Raw genomic sequence first — 16,906 nt, forward strand, 5'->3', positions numbered from 1 at the left:
CTTAACATTTATCTATATAAATATAGTTTATAGCCATCAACTTGTAAAAGAGCATGTCAAACTTAATGTTAATAAAATTTGTTTTAATCAAGAAAAATCAAAGGAATTAACAAATATGCTCAAATGACAAAGATGATTTGTTTAGGAATCTTAGTGATAAAGATGTATGCTAAGAGTATCACCATTAAAAAAAAAAAGACATTCATTCTATGAGTAGAAAATACCTCAAGACAAAAATATTAATTCAATAAGAAAATATTTCATATTTCTTTATCACAGAGACTGTAGATTTAATTAACTCATTTCTATATTAAGTTATGCAGTATACATTCCTTTCTCTAGTTGCTCATGCAAAAGAATAGAGTTTTTCTCAAATAGAACAAGTCAGTGCCAACAGTTTCAAGTCATGACTTAGAGTCAAGCCTAGAAGAAAGAGCTTGACCTGGAAGGCCATTTATATTCATCTGTACCCTGGCCTGATATCAGCTCTCTCCTTTTTTATGGTTACACTCTATTACTAATGAATGGTTCTTTATACTTACTCAACAGACAAGTTACAACAAATATATTTATAAATTAATATGATATCATTCAATGGGGAGGAGAGTACCTAGAACCTAAGTGACACCCTGGCACTGTTTTCAGAAAAACCACCTTATTCCAGCTAATAAATAAAAATAATATTTTAACAAAAAGTATTCATCCTGCCTATGTGCTTCCTCTAAAATGCTGTGTAAGAGACTTAGAATTCAATAAAATTAGGATACAAAAAAATAATGAATACACCTTAAGAAAGGTAAGAAGTGAGAACTGTTTCCTATAATTCTAACCACATTACCTCATGAGTAACTTTCAGGACAATTATTGTAAAAAACAATAAATACTATAATGGAAATATAGGGATTCATTTATTACTTTTTGGTTTACAAACAAAGGCACCCAATAATGCTTGTATTTCTTATAAAAGACTATCGATTTACATTTAAAACAAAAAAGCAAAAAACCCTGAACCAGTCCCTACAGACAAGCATAGAAAAGGAAGAGAAATAAGATTTTCCCTTCCTGCTTCCAAACTTTATTACACAGATTCAGAAAATGTTTATTTTATGCCATCCCCAAGTCAAAGAATGTATTGCCATGCTTCTCGGTGATGAGTTATTAAACATATTAATGTTGCCAAGTCAAGTTTACTTACAGTTACAATGACTTCACAAGTGACAAATGCATATGCCAGAATTATAAGAATCAAGAGTGAATAGGGGAAAAAAACAATGTTTAAAATATAGCTTTATCAAATGAGTTAAATGATTTATTAGATTTATTCAACAGGCTATCCTGTTAAAATTTGAGTCTGTGTGTAAAAATATAATCAGAAAGAACTAAAAAAACCAGGCCTAGCAAATGACATCAATACAAAGGATTTCTAAAATCTTTATGTTTGCGTTAAGCTCAAAGTCAAGTTGGCGAGGATTAACAACCTATGTATGTTTTATACTAATTTTAAAACTTTTAAGTTCCAGAATGACATATTAATTTATTCAATAGCTTTCTTTTGACAAAAGAATTCTAAACACACAAAATTAATGCAGTGGCCTTAGCACCCTCCCAATTATCATTTCCTCGAGTTAGATTACAATAATAATGACAGAGTTCAAAGAGACACACCTCCCATGTACTTCACATGCCTGCTACAGTTGTGCCTGATTCTTTTGCAAGATACAAAGATAAGTCATCTAAGTATATTTGGCAGATGTATAAAAATCATACAAATGTTAGCTTATTTTCAACACATTATGGAAATGTATTGGAGAGATGGAGCATTCAAAGGATAGAGCATCTACAGTTAATTATGTGGGCCACTTTAAATCAAAGGCATCATCATTTATTCCATTCTTAGACACTGCCATGGTCTCTCACACCTTATAAAAGGTATGGTCCTAGACCAGAGACTTCAGTATCACTGCAAAGAATATATATATATTTATATTTATATACATATTTCTTTTAAAATAATGTTTTAAAAGTTTTACTACAGAAAATCTGGCTTCAACATGGAAGCATTTTCCTTTTCAAGATTATACACCTGCATGGAAGAAGGTGATTTCCTTTACATTTAATTTTTTCACAATAATAAAATAAACTTCTTATACATTGCATCTGAATTGATGAAGAAAATTAAGATTAAAGTTCTATGTAACTTTTTGTATTGTAAACTGACTTCATTAAACATATTCAAGATACACTGTTAATGATTTAAATATAGTACAACTTGATCAGCTAAATTAGAACATGTTATGCTGATCTGTTAAACCAGATGTGTGTTACAACAGTAAGGAGAATTAACTACTATTAAGATTTAAAGGGAATTATAATGTATCATTAAAATATACATCAATGTTCTTGCTATTACTTGTTTCTATAACTCATTTCTTTCTAAAAGCTAAAACCACATGCACGAAAAATAAAAGTTATCTTAAAACTCATTCAACAGTTTGGTACTTTATGTGGTATGTAAATAAAGTTCTTTATTTAATCTTATACACATTATTTTATGCATTATTTTTCTTGAAGGAATTCAGCTCTCAAGGTCAAAAGTTAGTATGTGTTTACACACATATGAAAACATTTTCTTAATGTTATGACTACCTGCAAATACATTCTTCCATAGTAATGTACTTTTAGTTTTAATTGGACAGTATAAGCCTTTTAAAGTCCTATTAATAAAATTTATTAAGGGAGTAGAGCACAAGTATGATGAATTCCTCCCTGTACCCACACCTGCTTGTCAAAGTCTCAAGTAATCATCCAGCTTCAAAACATGAACAAAATATCACAGAATTGGTTTTTATTTGGTCATAATGTGGTCAATAAAAATGTACTCCTATTCTTCTTAATACTAATAGGTTTAGTGAATTTTCATTTTCCTTCTAAAAACACATGGCATATGCTGATACGGATTCTCAAACTCATTTAGATCCAGTAGGGTCTCTATAACAATATATAGCCTTCTGATTATGAAAGTAACTGATTGCTTATAGAAAATGATATGTGTCAGACCTCAAATCAGAGAAGGAAGGAAACTGAAAATGTTTTTCACATTTGAGACCATTCAGTAACTTATAGGATGATGTGAAAATAGTTTGGCTGTAATTTTAACAAAACTAAAAATCACTTAAAACTGATGATAAAAATCAAACACTGTAGAATCAAATATCTACCAACTTAGCTAGTATTCCCATTCAAATAAATGCTTTCCACTGCACTAAATATTATAATTAGAAAATCACTCTATGTTAAGGCATATTTTAATTAGTATGTTCCAGAATTGCACAGTTATACTGGTCAGTGTTCCTATCTCCCCCTCCTACCCTTACCCAACCATTTTCCCCCAGGGATCAAAATGTTAAGTCATGGTTTTGGTGGCTATTACAGATTTGAATTGGCATACCACAGTGTATTCACTAGGCTTTTATGAGCATACATTAAAATGTTACATAAAATGTACCATAATTTACTCCACATTCTGAGCTAAGATGGTTTAATGTCTTGACAAAAGGTGAAATGACTTAAGTACATTTTACATTTTACGCATTTAGACCACCATATGCATAGATGTTCTAATGCTAAATTCTTGTCTTCAGTATCTCATAGTGCTGGATGCTCGGAAGTAAGACAGAAACTTGTAACACAGACTAACCACAAAGTACCAGATGTTTCTTGCCATTTGTGATCTTGCAATAAAAATGCGCCAAATCAGGATCACAAGGATAGTATTGAAACCGTAACGTATGTTTCTCAACCTGGAAAGCAGATCAAGAGATATATTGGATACTATCTTCTAGAAAAGAATATTGTTGGATAGCAGATAATTCATATTCAAATCTTAATCTAATCAAAGTTCAAATCCATATTAATTTGAAACTTACTTAAAAATTAACTAGAAATTAGAAAGTTAGCAAACATCAAAAACACCTGACTGTGCACATTCTGGACAGCAGTCCATCAAACAATGTATTATTTCTATTAACAATAACACAAAGTTTTTTGTAACATTTGGGATGTAAATTTACTTCTTAACAAGTACAATTAAGCAGCCTTCTGTATGCCCTAAACTGTGCTAGGCAACAAGTATGTTAGGTAAAAGAGAAATATCTCTTGTAATTCCAGAGTTATCTCATCTAAAAAGGGAGATTCATTACATACATCATCCTACAGACAAAATAAATATTTTTGGACATCTTTAGCTGCTTACAAGTTGTCAGACAACAGAACTTACTCCTTCAGTTATAGCTGTCCATCAAGATCAAAAATCAACTGGACAAGTCCTCATACCATGAATGAAACCTGGTACTTGCTCTACCAAGGAAGACACTCCCATTCTCAAAGAGCAAAATGCATATTATCTTGCTTATGTTTCAAAACATTTTTGATGTTTTTTTAATGGTGTTAGAAAGGAATCTAAATTGTTTAGGTATGCCATAACATTACATAAATTCCACTAACTTAAACAGGCAGTGAAAGATATAGGACTACAGTTGATTCTTCAACAATGTGGGGGTTGGGGCATCAATCCCGCACACAATTGAAAATCTAAATATAACTTTAGGGTCAGCCCTTCTTACCTGTATTTCTGCACCAGTGAATTCAACCAACTTCACACTGTGTGGTACTATAGTATATATTTATTGAAAAAACACCACATATAAATGGACCCACACAGTTCAAATCCATGTTATTCAATGCTTAACTGTACAATATATAAACAATGGGTGTAGACAAAAGAACTTTGCTCTGCCACTCAATGTGACCTTTCAAATACAACTTCCCTAAGTCTCTATTTCTTCATCTACACAACTATCTGCCCTATAAAGTCTCAAAGAGTTGAAAGAGCAAGAATAATGTGAAAGTTTTGAAAACTGTTATAAAAATTGTATTAAAAATTACTATGAATAAAAGAGATTACTATTAAAACTAATTGCATCTCTGAATAATGGACTAATAGTAATTTTTTCTCTTGTTTTCTAAGTGTTTTTTAACAATTAGTACATATTAGTTTTATAAGAGACTAAGGGAAAAGGAATAACTATTTTATAAACAAAGAAAAAGCTCTATACTGAATAATGTATTATTAGATCTCTTTTCCTCTTCTAAAGATGTATTTCAATAAGGTAGAAGAAACTTTACATTATCTCCAGTTTAAAATACATTTTTATTATCTCCTGATATCTTCACTTCTTCAGTAGCAATAAGGGAAGATCAAAGTGATATTTAAAACTAAATTCCACTTGACTTTCTTACTAATGAATAGTATAAACTGATGAAAACAGTAAGCTTCAATAGTCATAGGTTAAATCAACACTACCAGAGTTACAGTCCAAAGGCAACCACTTTCCTAAATACAATATTATTAGCAATATCTCAAGTTAACAGCTTAGGAAAAAACTAGTATTTCATAAGGAAGACAAGATGAAATCAAACCCATATAAAACTTACTTGTTCAGATGTTTTCTAGCTGCAGGAAGACCAGACATTTCTTCATTCAGTACATATTTCTTAGTTCCCATACAGTAGTTCTCTATATATTCTGCCCAATGTAACTGCCGTACATCAATATTAAAAGTCTACATAAACAAAAAAATTACTGGTTATTTTCTTGAATAATTTTCTCATAATTATTTCATATAAGTCAAAAATTCACTTTTTCCAAAGGCTAATTCCACAGGACATGCTTACAAAATGTTTACCATATTAATTTTAAAATCTTACTGCTACTCACAAAAAAAGTTCTTACTCCTATTTCATTATCTTCCATTAAACACAGAAACAATACACTTATTTCCAGTTTCCTTCTATCTACAGTATCTCTTCTTTTTGAACATCTTGCATACTACACAGATTAATTTTCCTAGAGAATAGTATTGACATTAAGAGAAAGAATGTGGCTTTCTTTTTTTAAGAAGAATGAAAGCCGGCTTAGGAGTTTACGTAACAGTAAGTAGGCCATTTGATGAAAATAGTAGATAAATACAGAAAAGAAAGCCTTACAAAAATGCTACTTCATGACAAAATAAGAGGGATATAATCTGCTCAGAGCTCTTCCACACACAATCAGGTAATTTTTTTGGTGTGATAAACAGATTATTCATAATTTAATTTACCATCACACTTCTCTGAAAATAGCAAGCTCTAGACTAAAAATAAAAAAGCTACCATAAACAAATCATTAAAGTACCACAGCACTGAAATGGAGACTTAAGATATGAGATAATATGAGAAGGTCATACATTTGTATAATTGGATTCCCATAGGAAAAATGAAAAATAATAGAAAAAAAGCAGTATCTGAAAAGACAATGGCTGGAAATTTTCCCAAAATTGTGAGACATCAAGCCACAGATTTAAAACACACACATACTATATATACACACATGTATCTATACATATTAGAGTAAAACTGCTGAAAGTCAAAGAAAGAAAATTTTTTTAAACCAGAAAAGGCACTGTAGATTACCTCCAAAGAAACAACCATTAGTCTGACCACTGACATCTCAAAGGAAGCAATGGAAGCTGTAAGATTATGAGACAATGTCTTCCAAATGCTCAAAGAAAGCTTGCTAACAGAATTCTATAGCAGTATGAATATCATTGAAGAATAAAAATATTCCAAGAATAAAAACTGAGATAATCTAACATCAATAGAAGACAAACACTAGAGAAAGTACACTAATGGGTACTCTTTAGGCAGAATGAAAATGATTCCAGACTGAAGTCTGAAATCATTAGAGGAGGATGGAGGAAGAAATCAGAGCAGTAAAAAGACAACTATACTGGTAAATCTATATGAATACTAATTGACTAGAGTACACGTTTTAGCCTTTGCATTATCCAAGAAAAGGTGGAAGTACCAATATTTTATTAGGCCTTGCTAAATTAAGAAATGATACTGTAAAGCAGGAGCAAATTAGCCCCCAGGCTTCCCTGATGGCTCAGTGGTAAAGAATCCACCTGCCAGTGCAGGAGATGCAGGTTCAGTCCCTGGGTCAGGAAGATCCCCTGGAGAAGGAAATGGCAACCACTCCAATATTTTGCCTGGGAAATCCCATGGACAGAGGAGCCTGGTGAGCTACAGTCCGTGCAGTAGAAAAGAGTTGGACACTACTTAGCAACAACAACAACAAAGCTGAACAAAATAATCATTTCTAATTATGAGATTTAAGTAGAACACTAAAGTAACATACAACCACATAAGTTAGTGGGGGTAGTAATCAGAGCTAAAACATTTTATGGTCCTAAGTATCATTAAGGAAGAGGCTATCTATACAAATCTCAATTTTTTGTTAAGTATGCATGTTCAAATATCTAAGGTAACCTTAAAAAGAAAATTCATAAGAGTTTAAGTTTCAAACTAACAGAAAGCAAAATGTAGAATGGCAAAAAGTAGAAGAGACTATTTGAAAAACAATTTCTGAGACGTTTTCCTTAAAACTTAAAACAGTATTTGGGGGGGAAATGCATAAAAATTCTCTTTGAACCTGACATTAAAAGAGAAAAAGAGAATCAACATTTCAATCATGCTTTGAAAATATTTCTGCTACTCTCATACTTAATTAAAAAATTCTAAAATAAAGCAACTTTATTTTATTACCAATTATGATTGAAAATGGGACACTATAAATAGATCAACTTTCTTATTGCATAATGGTTGTAGAAAATATCCAACTATTTCTCAGGTTGCTAATTAGCATACTCTAATTAGTATGCTCCTTATTTTCTAATATAAAAAAATACTTGCCTTTTTATCTTCAGGGTTTAGTTGATTCATTAACATATTGACATTGTCAGTACTCCAAACCCAAGAATTACTTGTGAAATATTCAAGAAACACCATAGCTTTGTGAAGACGAGTTATTGTTTTCATCATCCTGTATTTTAAGAAAAATTGAGATTCATAATTTGCATAGATAAGGAAAAATCACACCACCACCCAGGGAACCAGTTTCTATTTTGAGACACTGACAGTAAAATTGTAACACGTAGTTCAATAAGTGTACCAAATCACCAGGAAATAAGAATATTTCTGCATCTTGGAACATTATATAAATGCAAAACAAAGAAAAAAAATTAAGCAGCAGTAAATGAATTTAATATCGCCTAAGGAGAGTTCTGCTGATATATGAAATGGAATATTTCAAGGCCAAATTTTCTACATATAATACTAAGCAAATAAATGAATTCAATTAGCATTCTTTTCCTTTTTTGTTCCTTAAATCACATTTTAGTTCAGCTTCGTTTTAGTAAGATTTTCTGTGAATTCATAACATACTGTTACATTTTAATCTCAACTCTTCAGCATCATGGAAGCAAAGTATACAGAAATATTCATTTGCCATTTAGTTAACTCTCTCTATATATTTTAAACAACTTGCTCTTGAACACCAACAGGCGCCTGGATGTGCCATGAAATCAATGACTCATGGTGACAACTTTCTCAAATAGATATTCAATATATTCCCTAAACTTCCCAAATCCCCAATATCCATCTTTATAAAAATAAGAAAATTTGATACTTTGTTTCTTTTTAAAAGGGTGAGGGGCTTTAATCTTTAAATTTGGCATTTTATATATCATGGTTCACTGTAAGTCATTAATATCATAACACTAACCAGAACAGTAACATCTACACAATAATAATTATCAATGATAGGGAGAGAAATAGAAGGCAGAACTTTTTGAAACACACACACCAAAAATTCCTAATCTCTGATAAAAAGAAAAATTATATGTGAAGAAATACTTTAAAAGAATTCTATTTATAGTCCCACAATTAGGATTAGCATTATGCAGTTTAGAGATCTCCAAATCAGGGCTTAAGAAATGCGAGAAATAGAAGAAAATGAGAACATTAGAAATGAGGAGGAAACCAAAAGAGTAACATTAGCTAAGCAATTCTGACATTTTCAACACATTTAGAAAGAAATCCGGAATACAGAATACTGAAACACAATGAGACAACGTGGACAATGTATGTAAAGAAGAACTGTACTTCATTAAAGAAAGTAATTACAAAATAAAACCTCCATTAAACACAGAAAGAATTAGTGAGCATCAAAGGCTAAATCTAGATAGGAATAGTTCAAACAGAAAGAATTTGAAGGGAGAAGATGTACAAGATTGGTAATTAATACTCACTATCACAGCCAGTATAGTATACATGAATCACACATATACACATATTTGGTTAATGTGGCTTTCTGACATACACCTTATTTAGAAAGTTTTTCTTCCTAACTCCATTTTCACTGACAATTCTCACTTAGTCTTATTTTCAGATTCATTGAAGTGACAGAATTACCCTAAGAGTCAATCACTGATTCCACCATAATTACAATAAAAAACTGAAGAGGGAGAAGGAAATTCGAAAGGTCATATATATATATATATATATCTTAAATTCACAGAACATTTATCAAGTAATAAAAGTCTGGACTGAATACTATGGGAAATATAAATAGAAACTTAAAACTCTGCCCCACTAGTCTTTGGTTAAACATGCTGTAAGAGCAGATGCCTGGGACCACATTGCCATGTATGTTCTGAATATTCATTCTTTATTACAGCAACCTGAAACAAATTCTTAAAAACTTTAGAGAAGGGCAAGAGCCTAACGATCATCTAGTCCAGGGTTTCTCAATCTCAGCATTATAGACATTTTAGGCCAGATAATTCTTTGTGGGAGGGGGCTGCCGTGTGCACTGTAAGACACTTAGCAGTATCTCTGGTCTCTACCCACTAGATGCCAGGAGCATCTACCCAGCTGCGATAACTAAAAACATCTCCGAAAACTGTCCAATGTCCCTTGAGGGAGGCAAAACTGCCCTCCATGGAGAATCACAAAAATAAAAAATTTAAGATTCAGAGAAGTTAAACTAGAGAAAGTGAAGCTAAATAATAAAACAATAACAAAAAAAAGGAGGCCACAGAACCATTTTTCTAAAATACCATTTTTAAGAGAAAATAACTACTACATTTCAGGAGCTAAAGCAGATAACTTATACTACTTCTATATGTGATAATATCATGCATTCTAGTCCCAAGAGACTAGTCACCAGAATCCATATGATGCATATCTGAGTTGTATTTTTTAAATTATACCCAGATATACAGTAAGTCATATTTTTATCAAGCCGAATGACACTCGGAACAATGCAAATGAGTAAAATGGACACCATGAATGACATGACTGACATTAGTTTAATGCAGAAGCAGGCATTATATTAAGGTCCTAATGTAAGGTGTCGGAGAAGGCAATGGCACCCCACTCCAGTACTCTTGCCTGGAAAATCTCATGGACGGAGGAGCCTGGAAGGCTGCAGTCCATGGGGTTGCTAAGAGTCGGGCATGACAGAGCGACTTCACTTTCACTTTTCACTTTCACACATTGGAGAAAGAAATGGCAACCCACTCAGTGTTCTTGCCTGGAGAATCCCAGGGATGGGGGAGCCTGGTGGGCTGCCGTCTTTGGGGTCGCACAGAGTCGGACGCGACTGAAGCGACTTAGCAGCAGCAATGTAAGGTGTAGAGGCCACTACTTTGCTCAGCAAATAATCTGAACAAATTTAATAATATAAATTGTAAGACTTTATATTTAACACTTGAGGCTTCCCTGGTGGCTCAAATGGTAAAGAAGCTGCCCTCAATGCAAGACACCTGGGTGGGGAAGATCCCCTGGAAAAGGGAATAGAAACCCACTCCAGTTTTCTCTGCCTGGAAAATTCCATGGACAGAGAAGTCTGGGAGGCTACAGTCCATGGGGTCTCAAAGAGTCAGACATGACTGAGCAACTACCACCATGTATTTAACATTTATAAAATTGCCTAAATAAAAAACCATTATGTCTCTTGTTGCTTTTAGAGTGAAAGCTCCCAAAGCATTCCTGGTTTGATATTTAGAAAGCCTTGTACAGGACAAACCTCAGTTAAGAAGACTCTTTATTTGATGCTTCCTATTTGTAGCAAATTTTAATTCCCAAAGGTGGCTGCAAATATTATCTCCCATCTTATACGTTCACTTACAGTATCACCTTAACTATTAAGAGGTTCCATTAAGAGGTGAAGGTAACATACCAACAGAATGAGGTGGAAGTGATACTGTGACTTCTGTGGGGAGTTAAGAAAAAGTAAGGTAGCTTTCTGCCTTGCTCAGTGGAATACTCACCCTTGAAGCCTTCAGAGGTCATGTATGCTGTTCAACTCCCCCTGAGGCTGCCACACTGTGAGGAAGCCCAAATTAGTCCATGTGCAGAGACCACACTGAAAGGTTCTGAGACTATATGAACAGAGATAGATGTCTGGCCACCCAGCTGCTCGGCACCCTTCCTTTCCTTTACCATTCCCTACAGTGTACCTGGCTCTAGTCCCTATGACTGCAATCACTTCTAAGAGAGAACCATCCCATCAAAGCCTTCTAGAACTTCTGACCCACAGAATGAAATGATTACTGTTTTAAGATACTAAGTCTGATATCAATTTTATCTAAATTAAAAAAAAAAGATTCTAAAATTTGAAAGATTTGTCATGCAGCACAAATAATGGGAACAAATATATCAGTACTGGGAGTGAGGGACTGCTGTAATAAAAATCTAAAACATGCAGTACTGGCTTTAGGATTAGGTGGTAGACAGAAACTGTGAGGCCCTTGAGACCACTGATAAAACATGGAAGGACCAAGGATGTTAGTGGAAAAAATAAAAGGGCTATACGGAAGCTGTTGGTCAGAGTTTAAAGGTAAGTGAGGAAAATAATGTTGGAAGTTAGAAGAACAAAACTATTGCCTATGGTCACATGGAAAATAGAAAATGTATCAAATAAACTTGATGATCTAAGCCAAGATTTCCTCAAAGAGGACAAAGATGATCTTAAAAAATGAACTATCTGGTTTTAGTAGAATTTGGAAGGAATGTAAAATTCTAGCCAGGAATTCATTTAGAAACAACTTCTGATCAAAGATCAAATCGAGAATGCAGATGTAAGATTCTGTTAGGACCTCAAAAAGATTAAAGTAGTATACTTCATAGAAACTTTCAGACAAAAGTTTCATTCCAGATGTTAAAGATATGTCTTACAGAGGCTCTAAGAGGCAGGATTTAAGAGTCTAAGGATATAAGAGGCAAAGATTTAAGACTCAAGGGTGCTGTTCCACAGCAACTTCATAAGGAACCCAAGACAGAGAAAGTTATGTCTCAAAAAGATCTGTGGGTATGGCTTTGGTCTAATGGACTGGATTATTTTAAAACAAATACATGGGAAACACACAAAATTTTAAAGGAATTATGAGTTTATACTTAAAAGGACAGAGACAGTACTAAATGCAAAGAGACCTCTGCATTAAGGTTCAGCAAACCAGAGCTTAGGGCCAAATACATCTATTTTTAAAATAAAGTCTGACTGGAACACAGTCATGCTTGTTCATTTACATATTGTCTGAGGCTGCAGAACTGAGTGGTTATAAGGTGGAAGCTACATTTAACAGCAGAGGTAAAAAGCTGCAACAGAATCCATATGGCTCACAAAGACTGAAATATTTACTATATGGTGCTTTACAGAAAGCTTTTGGATCTCTGCTCTAAAGACTCCCAACTTTTTGTGGGCAGGAAGTAGAATAAGAAGGCAAACACAGGCCTTTTTTTTTTTTTTTTTTTTTTAACGGGAAAAGAAGGATGACTCAGGAGAGAACCAAAACCTCAAAGAACAACCAGAGAGGGGGAATGAAACCCTAACTAAGAAACCATCAAACATACCCTGCTGGAATGCAGAATTATTATGGACCAGTGATTGCTCTGTGCCTCTTACTTTTTCTCTTTTGAACCAGACTGTCTAAATTATTTCCTATGCTTGTCTCACTATTATACGTCGCACGGGCAGGAGGTAACCTGACACTTTAGTTCACAGGTTTTCAGATCAATATTTGAGGAACTGTATCTGAAAAAGCGTCATCCACAATTAAAACAGATTTCACTAACCACACTGGCTTCAAGCTTTTGTCAGAGAGGTTTTGTGGGGAAAAAGCAAGAGTGTTTTCCATGTAGGAGGAATATAAACTGTTGGGACTAGAAGACTGACTATAGCAAACTGCACTTTCCAAAAACAGTTGCGACAATACCTTTCAGATATCTCACCAGCTCATTTACAAGATGATCTTGACTATTCTCTATATCCCTGCTCCTGGAATCTTGGAGCAAAAAAAAAGATCTGTGACTCGCCTGGGACTAAATGAATAAGATGGAAGTAGTGCTGCATGATTTTCTAAGGTAGGTCAGAAAATGCACATTGCTTCCACCTTGCCTGCTGAAGCACTTTTCCTTGAAGCCTCCAGTTGTCATGTAAGCAGTCCAACTCCCCTAAGGCGACCACTGGTCCTTGCAAAGACACTCTATGAAAAGATCCGGATACCACATGAAGAGACAATGATACCAGCTGTTCCACTACACGTCCCCCTTTCAGTTCCATCTGACCTCAGTCACATGAAAGACCTCTAAGCCAAAGCTGCCCAGTGGATTCCTTCCTAAATTCCAGATGCTGAGAGAAGCAATAAACCAAAAGAAATAATAAAATGACCGCTGCTGTTTTAAGCCACTAAGTTTGAGATAATTTGTTATAATAGATATTGATATATCTATTATAAATTATTTAATCAACTCTGGTCTTCATTTAAGTTTACTAAGCCCCCTTTTCTGTGTAAAGCATTGTGATATATTTAACTTATTTTACTTTTTGAACCTAGTTTTGACTTTTCTGTCCTAATCTACATAAAATCTATTAATATCAAGATAGCATGCACTGTTCAACACCACTCATATATTTCAATATTTAACATACACGATGAGAAACATAACAAGACAACTGAATCCACAGAAAATTCCCTACATGTAACTCAAATCCTGATACACTATAACTAGCAGATATCTTGCTTTTATTTTTTGAGCAGCTGACGAAAGTTCTGGAATCAGCCTCTTCTTTACACTTAAATACTCAAATCCTGAACTCTCCAATCAAAGGCTCCACTACAAATGCCAATGTAGTTAAAAAAATAAATATTTTTATAGTATATTTCACTATAATTGTGGTAAAGACAGTAGGATTACTTAAGTTTGTGAGCTTTCAATAAAAAAAGGCCTTTTTATAACAACTATAAGAAATCAAGTTTTCAATTTGTTAACTTTTGTTTTAAACTATGACATTATCAACCTGAAAAATTAGTCAAAAACTGTAATTACAATATTATAAGCTGAATGGGAAGCTGAGACAGCTCAAGCAATTAATTTCCTAGAAGCATCCTAGGTTTTTTTCATATAGAACTGTACAATCCACTTAAAACAAAACATTTAACCCTTAATCCCCTATAAAACTCACCTCCAAGTTATTAATGGGGAGAGAAGGGCTCAATTTCAGCTTATAATAACAATGACAACCTTGACGCTGGACATTTCCTGTAATATGGGATTTTGGAGGATCAATGGCCCAATAAGATGAGATCCACAGTCTCCCCAATATCCTCAATTTCTAAGAAATGTTCTAGCATCCGGATTGTGATTGTAATTAATTAGGTTAGTAACTAAAGGTAAAGCTCATGCTAGCGACTTTTTGTCTCTCCAGCAAGCCTCCACCACCTTACCAATACAGTGTATTTACTGCTATTCTTCTTACCACGGTTTCTGACCTGTCAACCTGAGTGCAAGATCAAGCAATAATGCAGGTACTGTATGTCTGACACCCTTCCAATAATGAAGCAATAAGTTGTTGGAACAAAACTTAATACTGGGGCGCCTGAATACTTGGTTTAAAGGATTCATCTTGAAGAAATGATTTAGATAATATCCTGCAGGAAAAATAAGCATCAAAGCATTTTGAATGTTATTTTGTTATTCAGAAAAAAATACTTAAAGTTAGACCTAGAATTCAGCATATGACAATAATTTATCATCCAAAATTTAGAACAGAATGAATTATAACAATACCTTTGCTTTTCTGACAAATTCTTAAATTCAAGAGTCTTCTCAGTCACAAAAGGCCATTAAGCCTTATCATAAGCATAAACAAATACAGAGTTAATACGCAGTTTAGTGTAAGCATGGGTTGTTTAACAGTCAGAGGAACAGATAAGACAGAGCTAGTCACCATTACCTTGGGCTTCTTCCAGTCATCCTGAGGTAGATATCATACAGGAATGCTGGGGCCTTATGGCTTACAGCAATCCAGTAATAATATAAAAGGTGATTGGAGGTTAGATTTACATTGGGCCGTCTGAAGGCCTGTTCGAGAGGATTCCTCTTGAAAGTGGAAATTACATGGTATTCTGAGGAAGAAAAGTTGTGTAACAGCTTTGATAATAACCATGTAGTGAAGTTTTGTAAAAAAAATCATGTTTTTACAAAGCAAAATATTTTACCAAAGATGTCAGAGTGTGCTCATTTAAAAAACAAACATTTCTACTTTCTATAGTAACTAAGGGAATATGGGTATTAAACTGCTGAACTCAAGTAGTTTTAGAACTCCCACTATTTATGAATTTTAATTAGATGAATGAATTTTTGCTAAAATTCACTCTTAAAAATCTTTTTAATGTTTTACCTATATCAGTTTACAATGTCACTTTCTATATTTCACCTCTCACGATAGCTTCTTTCTTTCTGTTCCTCTTTCCAGATTCTTATTACTGTACTTACTTAAAAAAGAAAAGGGAAATCATCATCCTTTGCTTATGAATAATTAAGTTGCTCAAATTAACATTATCAACAAGCTTAAAACAACCCCAAATTAACTTCTGCTGTAATTTATCTAGGTTATACAATATCAAAACAATCAACTCTATTATCATCTCCGTTAATACTTCAATGGAAATGTTTACTGAGATATTCACTAGAAAATAAAGCTCAATTTGATTTTTGCTAAACTTTGTAACACAATGAAAGACTACAAAAAAACCTAACTCATTTGAAGTGTTTTAAAATTCTTAAAAGAACACCACTAATTATCATAAGATTAAAAGCACCCTAGATTTTTTCCCTTATATTCTCTAACAGTCAATCATTAAATAGAAATAAAAATGTCATAGAATAACCTCTAGGATAAAAGACAAAGATTTACTTTAAAATCAAAATTATTCCACAAGGGTAACAAAAACTGTTTAATTAGAGATAAAATAAGACCTAGTACACTAAATCAACACTGTAAATATATTTTACTTTATATTTGACTTAAAAATGATTAAGTTTCAGTACGTTCTAAGTTATACTATTCCTGTTTTGAAACAAGTAACAGCATACACACTATTGCTGTGAATTTGTGAATTTAACAGATTAATAAACCCAACAGAAAATATTCTGGCAAAATGTATCCTACTTGCTTACTCCTTCCTCTTAGGACAACTAGCTATTTCCTATGATATATCAACTCTTGTAGCTACGAGTGATACTGCCTGTGAATAAGGAACATCAGGATTAAGAATGCCCATGAGGGAGGAAAAAAGGTTTATTTCCATACCATGGGTATCTATGGGCATTGCTGCAGATGGCAGCAGAGAAACAATAAGGGTCAGGCAAGGGTGGGATGAGGAGGGAATACACAGCTGGGTGTTTTTAAATTTATGAAACATTATTAAGGACCAAAAGGCAGTATTAGTCGATGTTCTAACATGGCAACTAAAATAAGAATAAACTTGTAACTGGGTGGCTTTAATGCCTCATGGATTATTCTAATGTAATTGGTGAACATTTTAAGTTTATAAAAATTTATTCTAACATTCAAAACTACAGGTAAAATCATACCAACTTCACCCCAGTGGAAGGGATTAGTGCTTCCTGTTGTACAGTTATACACCATGATGTTTCTTGGTCTGCAAAGACAAAGATC

General features: G+C 33.4%; 1 protein-coding gene across 3 annotated transcripts in view; it reads right to left on the reverse strand.

Annotated features, from left to right (window-relative positions):
- Nucleotides 1–889: 889 nt before the first annotated feature.
- FAR1 (fatty acyl-CoA reductase 1) overlaps nucleotides 890–16,906 on the reverse strand; it is a 77,647-nt gene continuing 61,630 nt past the window's right edge. For 2 of the 3 annotated variants that reach the window (XM_061440736.1, XM_061440734.1), the window contains 5 exons: nucleotides 16,822–16,889; nucleotides 15,179–15,350; nucleotides 7,792–7,921; nucleotides 5,494–5,621; nucleotides 890–3,800 (listed from right to left, as the gene is read on the reverse strand). In XM_061440736.1, coding sequence (XP_061296720.1) covers nucleotides 3,638–3,800; nucleotides 5,494–5,621; nucleotides 7,792–7,921; nucleotides 15,179–15,350; nucleotides 16,822–16,889 — 661 coding nt within the window. In that variant the 3' untranslated portion in view covers nucleotides 890–3,637. Of the gene's footprint in view, nucleotides 3,801–5,493; nucleotides 5,622–7,791; nucleotides 7,922–14,701; nucleotides 14,874–15,178; nucleotides 15,351–16,821; nucleotides 16,890–16,906 lie in introns of all 3 variants that reach the window. The other variant, XM_061440735.1, reaches the window with a different exon arrangement.

The sequence above is a fragment of the Bos javanicus genome, chromosome 15 (genome assembly GCF_032452875.1).
Source record: "Bos javanicus breed banteng chromosome 15, ARS-OSU_banteng_1.0, whole genome shotgun sequence".
Classification (NCBI taxonomy): domain Eukaryota; kingdom Metazoa; phylum Chordata; class Mammalia; order Artiodactyla; family Bovidae; genus Bos; species Bos javanicus.